The sequence below is a fragment of the Chelonoidis abingdonii genome, chromosome 3 (genome assembly GCF_003597395.2).
Source record: "Chelonoidis abingdonii isolate Lonesome George chromosome 3, CheloAbing_2.0, whole genome shotgun sequence".
Classification (NCBI taxonomy): Eukaryota; Metazoa; Chordata; order Testudines; family Testudinidae; genus Chelonoidis; species Chelonoidis abingdonii.
Window position 1 is genome coordinate 68238820 of NC_133771.1, and position 8627 is coordinate 68247446.

An 8627-nucleotide genomic window follows, 5' to 3' on the forward strand; every position below is an offset into this window, starting at 1 on the left:
GTCTGCATTAGTGAGCTTACAGCAGCACAGCTGTACCAATGCAGCTGTGCCACTGTAAGATCACTCGTGTAGCTGCTCTATGCAGGCAGTAGAGAGCTCTCCTGTCGACATAATAAAACCACCTCCACGAGCAGTTGTAGCTATGTTGGTGGGAGTGCTTCTCCCGCTGACATAGCACTGTCCATATCAGCGCTTCTGTCAAAGTAACTTATGTCACTCGACGGGAGGGAGGAGTATTTTTTCATGCCCCTGAATGACATAAGTTATACCAACAAAACTGGGAGTGTAAACATGGCCTAAGTTAACTCTGCAGTGAAGAGATAGTCTTGGTACCTGGATAAGCCATTAGTTCTGAGGCAAAAACAAACAAACAACCAAGTTTCCTTCTAAAGGGAAGAAACAAAACATTATACAAAATCTCTAACATTAACTTTTATGTATCTATCTATCTATAGCTAACTATTTACATAAGAAGAGGTCACATGAACACTGCAAATTCCAAATTGTAGCCAGAGAAGGAATTGCCAAAGTTGGGCTCTGCCCTACCCTTTATGCCTTCGGTTGGTGGCGTGAGAACACAGGGTACAAACAGTGGCCCCCAGCAGACACTGCGGGGCACTGGTTCCATGTACACCATCAGTGGAAAATATATATAGAGAAGCATTTGAAGTAAAACATTTCACAGGGTTATTTATGTGATTACAACCAATATCCTTTCAACCCTTAACATTTATATCTAGAGAAAAATGCTACAGGATAAATTTTAATTAAAAAAAATATAATTACATTTCTGTGATCAACAATCAGACATTGATCATCATATAAAAAGCAGTTTCCTGGATTTTGAATTTAAAATCTCTTATTTTATTATCATACATTTAAAAAGATGAAGGTGGCAATTTGCTGGGGGAAGATTTGCAAAGAGGACACAAGGGCTTTTATTGGAATGTTTAAAAAGTTAGAGGTACATGCACACGCAGGTATGCACCACCACCCCAACCCGACACAAGAACACGGATTTGTTTTAGATTTTGAAATATTCAGCTGCACTGTGGGTTTAGTAGTTTGATTTAAACCAGCTTCTCCTAAGATGCCTTTTGATTTAAATGGGTTATTCTTACATTCAGATTATTTTAGATAGAGAAGGACTACTTCAGTGCACCCTCCATTTGCTTTTTGACGCTTTAAAATTTCAGGGCCATATAAAACAAAATATTCATGGCTTTCTGGGCTCTTTTTCCTTCTCTATTCCATCCTATTCGCCAACTAATACTTGACTCTACCGTGATCTCAACATTAGTCATATGATATCCAAATCACTCTCTGAACAACAGACTAATGCCATTATTACTTCACTGTAGGCCCCAGAACATTCATCCTGGATGTGAGGGGAAGGAAATATTCAAACAAAATCTTTACACATGGAAATAAGAATTCAGAAGTGTACTGAAAGTTAGTGGCTGCTTGAAATACTATCACTTTCAGGGTTTGACCCAGCATGAGAACACTTTCTCATAAATGAATTAATATTTGTAATGACAAGATAAAACAGTTCCATAAGGACAAAAAATGTTTACTTTATCATGGGACTTTTCCAATACCGCATAGTTTAATCTTGATATTTCTGCCAAGATCTCTCAACAGCAATTAGCATTATCGCATTTTTCACGAGCTATGAAACACTGAGAAAAGTAATGTTATTACATACTTGTCGCTCAAGATCTTGAATTTTTTTTGCATCTGCTGCTCTGTCCTTTAAACGTTTCTTCTGTTGCACAGACTGATTCCCAGCTTCAGTTCTGAGATTATCAACCTATCCAACATATTCAGTGGTACATTACAAAAAGTATATGCAACAGGTTCACTTCATTAGCATAGTTTAAAAGATTTGTAATGATGTCAAATTAACTATAATGAAAGAGTTCCATATTTGAACAGGACTAGTGCAGAAGTTTATCCTAGTTATCAGTACGTTTTTTCTGATAGAAGTCTAGGGGCTATATTCTCATGCTGGGCTATGGCCTCTTTGGGCCAGATAGGGGTAATGGAACTGTAATCAAGCTGCAGAGATCTAGTAGAGAATTCCCTTATAAAGGGAACTCCCTGCGAGCAAATCTTTGCCAGGTCTGTGCCTTGCGCCTCTGCCCCTCACTCTCTTGACATGTGGGGGGGCGGGGGAGGGGGTGTGGAAAGGGGAGGTGATATGATAGAGCTAAGCTATGATGTTTTCCACTGATGTATGATCAGTTAAGGGCACAATTCACAACTCTGCATTCAGTGATGCAATTTAGAGATGCCCATTAGCAGCTCTAAATTATGTCTAAGATGGACTGGCCCTAAGGTTCAGGGAGCCAGAACCAGTTCCCTGACGCATCCCTTTTTCCTCCATTACCAAGCAAAGCTCTGTCACATGAGAAAATCTGGCCATCAAGGTTCAAGTCCAATATCTGGAGCTCTCACCTAATATTAATATTGCAATGCATTGCTAGAGAGATATTGGACCATTAAATGAAAACACATTCCCATTATCTACTGCATCAATGGTGGGTGTTATTTTAAAAACATGGGTAATAATTCATAGATTCATAGACTCTAGGACTGGAAGGGACCTCGAGAGGTCATCGAGTCCAGTCCCCTGCCCTCATGGCATTATAATAACAATAACGCTTCACTGTAAAGTTTAACCTTTGATACACAAAACTGTTCATCCGAATGAGAGAGCAGTCTGTTTCCCAAACATTTGAAACCTTGAGGAAAATGAAACTAATCATGACAGTTCCTCCCCACCCACCATGTGTTGTTAAAGGCCAACATACATCTTAATTTACATACTTGCAACCTCCTTCCCCACTTTGGGATGTTTATAATACAATACTTCCTCTGTTTTCTACATGCATTCATGAGCTGGGAAAGAGTATCACTGGCATCTGAATTAGCATCCATTGACATAAATGGGGCAGTTCACACTCACAGAAATTGTTTCAGGCTCTCTGCATTGGTTTAACTTGTTTCATGTTTTGAAAGGTTTTCTTTCCACCATTACAGCTAGAGACTTACTTTTCTTTCAAGAAAATAAAGCTTCCTCTAACTCTTGAGAATGATTCAGAAGCCTATGTCCCCTACAGCTATTTCCTTCACCCTCTGAGGCATGCATGCCATGCACTTTCGGGTAACACTACTTTAACCACTACACAGTATGGTATGTTTTTTAAATGTTAGTGTAATAACGTAACTGCTAGCTGGCAGTCTTAGTCAATAGATTTGGATGGCCTAAAGAACTGTCAATTTAGAATTATTTCCAGAAATGCCACTGAAGTGCCAAATGCAAATAAAAATAGCTTTAAGTGCTCATACATCTAAATCCTCCATTTCACACATAATAAATGTACATTCTGCATATCAGACCCTCAGTGTTTAAGTACAAGATTTTGATGTATTCCATTACTGCACTTAGAATATGACAGATAACATATACTGAAGAACCAAGTTGCATTCTATGGACACTATTTCTATAAATACTAATTCACAAAATAAATCTTGAACTGTTGTGATCACCTGTAGTTTCAATTTCTCAATTTCTTCTTTTGCATCTTTAAGACGAACTGCATCTCTATCCAAAAGCTCCTGATTTTCTGCATACCACTGCAGTCTCTTTTTCAAAAGACTGATTTCCTGTTTGTATGATTCTTCTATAATCTTTATCTCATAAGATTTTTCACCTAGAAGACAAAAATACTTGATTCAATATACTCCTCTTAGTAATCGGCAACAAAGCTATCAGTCTGATATTGCATCACTCTCAGATACATTTCAGCACTTTGCCATTACTTTTTCTTTACTAAAATTTAAAGGTGTGACTCAAATTAAGTTTTCAAATATAAGAGCATTTCAAAAGCCTTTACGTCACATTTATTTAAGCCTTTTTGTATTACAAATAGTTAAGTTTTAGACATTTATTTAATGAAACACAGGTGAGGAGCAATTATCCAATTATTAATTGGAATGAGAGTCTCCACAAATGAGTACTTTACCTGAAGTAGAAACAATTTGGGCTCTTGCCAAATCTCTCTCTCTCCTCATTTGTCCCAAATCTACTTCAAGAGCTTGTTTGTCTTGCTTAAGCCGTTTTATCTCTTCCACCAATTTGGCTTCTTCCTTCTTAATTTTCACAGAAAACATGTAAAGAAAAATAAACCAACAGAATGTATGTTTTATAAAAAGAAAAAAGTAACAGGCGTTTTTCCATCATAAGATGAATCACAGCTGTTGCACTGGTCCCTTAGCAGTTGATGTGATTGTCTACGTTGGATAGTATCCTTTCTAAGATACAGTGCAGGAAGACTATATGAAGTTGGTCACATAGGCTGAATCTGAGGTCTCTTATAACATAACAGCAATACAGGCTGAATCTGAGGTCTCTTATAACATAACAGGCTCTTATTAAATCAGTCTTAGAAGCCAAACAATCCAGATTCAGTTTGTAAGCAGACCACAGTTAAAGAAAAAAACTCTTTCAGTCTAGGCACAATGGAAAAATTTGAGTTTACATATATCAAGAACATAAACCCATTCCCAAACTTAAGTCTAATTCATTTGTATCAGTGAGCACTAACCTTTAGCCTTACTCTGGCTATGCCTTCTTGGAGACCCTTCAAACCAACAATTTGCTTCTAGGTCTCTTGCTTTCCCAAGTCCAAAGGGAAATAAATGAGAAGGAAGATTTATCAGAAATCCAGACTCCTCCTTGTGAGATCTATGCATACATGCTGTCTGGATGTGGCTCTTTCCACAACCTACTGGTTTTCTTTCATGATGCCAGGTCTTTCCCTTTGAGTGAGATGTGGCCTCACACACTGACCACCTGACAGAGACTTGTTCCTTCCTTTGCTTTGAGAAAGTGACAATTTTCCTGCCTCAGCTTCTCCATATTAAAAATGGGAGATCTGCCCTCATTCCAGTATACTGTTGATTACATGAATCGCATGGGGGACATGGATTTTATTCAGATAATGGAGAGTTTGGATAATTGAGAGAGCAGAAGAGGTAATGCTGGGAGCTCTCTGCAGCTCTGCTGTCATGGCCTTGCTCACTCCCTCCCATGACAGGGCTGCAGGTGGCTCCCTGCACTTTTTCTTCTGCCTTTTGATTATTGCAGGCACAAGAGGCCAAAGGTGCAGGGGCATTGTGGTCCTGGCAGAGCACAGCAGAGAACCCCAGCTGGGACTAAGCTCTGCCCTGTCAGGACCACAGCTGTCCCGCGGCTGTGCAGGGAGCCCTCTGCAACTCTGCTGTTATGTCCCCACTCCCTTGACAGCAGGACTGCAGAAGGCTTCCTGTGCTGCTGCAGGAGTTATTTAGCAGCAGGATGGCCTCCCTTCTCACCAGAGGTTTCTGCTCTACTGGTGGACAAGGAAGGGATAAAGCAAAGGTTCAAACAATAGGATTTTGGAAAATCCAGAGGATATCCTGTATCTGTAAATTTCTTTTCTCAGAGATGACATCTTTGGCTGTCTATCACAAGAGCAAAAACTCTTCCCTTGCAGAATACAGAAACAGTTCAAAACTCTGAACTGGCAAAGGCATCCTTAAGGATCTGTCTACCAGCTATCATCTAGAACCCAACTGAAGAACACTCCTTAAACACTACACTAAACTTGCCTGAGACTAGCATTGTTCTTTATCCGTGTTTCAACTAAATGTGCACCTATAAATGTCTGCATACCACCTTGCTGGCTGCCATCATTCTCATACAACATTTCAGGATAACCACTGAAGCCCTCACAGAGATTACAGCAGCTAAAGGAATCTTTGGAGGCTAGTTTTGTGGGTTCAATTGATTATTCATTCACGCTATTGTCAAGTACTAAAACAAGACAAGTTTTTAATAAATACCATAAAATGGTACATCATTTTAGTATACAGAAATATACTACAAAATTTCCAATTTTACTTTACACAGTAAGTCTATGGTATCAATGGATATATTTATTTGACATGAACAGGCATGTACTTCTGGAACATAAAATCCGCTTACCTGCGCTACTCGAAGTTCTGAAATCAGTTCAGTGAAACTCTGGTTTCTTGCTGATTTAGAATCCTGCTCTAAACATGACAGGAAGTTATTTTTATCCATCTGTTCTCTAATGTAATAAAAACAAAAAAGAGAACATTATGCAGTTTGGTGATTTTATGTAACTTTCTGCTTCATTAACACATTCAGTGGTTTCCATACGAATGGATTATCTCTATAAATTCTGGCAAATATTTGTTTTAAATCATTAAAAAAAGGAATAAGCATTGAAATAAATACTATAGGTAAAACACAAAGCCCAAAATTACTCCTGGGATATCAGACACCAATCCATCCATCTTCATAAATGCTAACTTGATGATTGTGATGCTGTGTATAAGAAAGATGACATTTTTATCATTGTTGCTACCATTGTTATACAATTGCAACAAATTCCGTACAAAGTATGCCATGTCAGATGTCAGTGGAAAAGTTAAGATTTGCTAAGTATCATGTATCATATCCTTGTATCTGAATTTATGAAGATTGGCTATGTACTTATGTCTTACACAAGTGTTGTATTCCTGGGTGACACTCCTCAGAAAGAATTTACATTAGGGCTAGACAGCTGTGTGTTGATGGCCTATCAAGGACACTTCACTCTCAGAATGGACCATTGAAGAAACTCATCCTGTCCAGATGGCTCTTCCTGAGGGTGTCTCAGACGGCAAGGAGCCAATGACCACACCCCAGTGCTTCCGTAAAACATGTAATGGCATGTGATATGCTCATATGACCCTGGGCTCCATCTTGGGCAAGTAACTTTCTACATACAGGTGCTGTGGGCTTTGTTTGGGACTTCCATGCACATGGCACAAGAAATAAAAGACCTCTGACACATCGCCATGTTGCCTCTTTCCTGCTCTGATTTTCTGGACTGTGGATTTACAACTAAAATGAGCCTTTTGAACTATGGACTGAGGACCTTCCAATCTTTTGGAAGTTGCTAGAGCGCCTTTACATACCAGCAGTCTATTCCACCACTACTATGCACCTGATATAAGGACTTGGCAATAATTTGTATGTGTATGATTTCTTAACCATTTATAACACCCTTTTTTTCTTTTATTAATAAACCTTTAGTTAGTTCACTAAGGATTGGCTGACAGCGTGATATTTGGGTAAGATCTGAGATTCACAGTGACCTGGGATATGTGTCTGATCCATTGGGATTAGGAAGAACCTCACAAACGGTGAAATGGGGTTTCGATAACCTCTCACTATATTAGACTGGATTGACTGGATAGAGCCCAGGGCTGGAATGCCTAAAGGGGACTGTGTTTGGCTTCTGGTTAAACAGTGTGGTATTGCAGAAAGTTCTTTTGCTACTGGCTTGGTGAATTTAATTATAGAGTAAAACACTAGTTTTTGGGGGACTGTCTGGCCTATTTCTTTCAGTCTGCCCTGAGTGTGGTATTCTCAGTGTGGCCCATTCCAGGCACCAGTCACAATGATAACTGCAAAGATTTTAAACAAAACAAAAGTCATTATATGATCAAAATCAATAAAGGTGACATCCACCCCGTTTCTGGAACAAGCCACTATGTCTACACTGCAACAATAATAATCCTAAAAACAAAAAACAAAAAACCCCACTACAGTAGTGAGTCTCAGAGCCCGGGTCAACAGACTTGGGCTCATACTAAATAAAGCCACCTAGATGTTCCCGCCTGGGCTGGAGCTCTGAGTTCTGAAATTCACCCCTCCTCCCAAGTTTCAGATCTTGAACTCCAACTAAAGCAGGAATGTCTACACAGCATTGGTAGCACTGCAGCACGAACCCAAGTCTGGAGACCTGGACTCCCAAGATTTGGTGATGTGGTTTGTTTGGGTTTTTTTTTGGCAGTGTAGATAGACCCATAAACTCCAGTAAGCCACCTTTGCTTAGGAAAACTACATGCAAGTCTGGGGATAGAATCTGCTCCCCACAAATTAAGCTCAGCTGTGAGCTCCTATAGTAAGATTTGTAAATACTGGATTTTCATGGTTGGCGACCCATTACCTGTTAGACCCAGATCCCAGTTTTACAGAGGGGGAGATTCTGCCTATATAACCACTGCTCAGTCACTCATCCCTCAGCACAATGATTCCTTTGTACTGGGGCTTTCCATGACCTGAGCTGCTTGGAGAATTTCATCTTACGAGAATACTTATGCACAATAATAATAAACAAACACATTTTAACATGGTAAATAAAATTATACTACAAAAAGGCACGCTCTCCCCCAGGCCTTCACTTAAATCTCTGGCCCATTCTGCGTATGAAAAAACATTCACTCTTGAGACTAAGGCCTGGTCTACACTACGCATTTAAACCGATTTTAGTAGTATTAAACCGATTTAACCCTGCACCCGTCCACACGACAAGGCCCTTTATATCGATATAAAGGGCTCTTAAAACTGGTTTCTGTACTCCTCTCCGAGAGGAGTAGCGCTGAATCGGTATTGCCATGTTGGATTAGGGTTAGTGTGGCCACAAATCAATAGTATTGGCCTCCGGGCGGTATCCCACAGTGCCCCACTGTGACCGCTCTGGAAAGCGATCTGAACTCGGATG

The 8627-nt window shown here is 39.7% G+C and overlaps 1 protein-coding gene across 1 annotated transcript in view; it reads right to left on the reverse strand.

Annotated features, from left to right (window-relative positions):
• CEP162 (centrosomal protein 162) overlaps positions 1-8627 on the reverse strand; it is a 91265-nt gene that overhangs the window by 20754 nt on the left and 61884 nt on the right. The window contains 4 exon segments of the mRNA XM_075063827.1: positions 1709-1813; positions 3556-3719; positions 4032-4158; positions 6035-6140. Of these exon segments, the coding sequence (XP_074919928.1) occupies positions 1709-1813; positions 3556-3719; positions 4032-4158; positions 6035-6140 (502 nt within the window).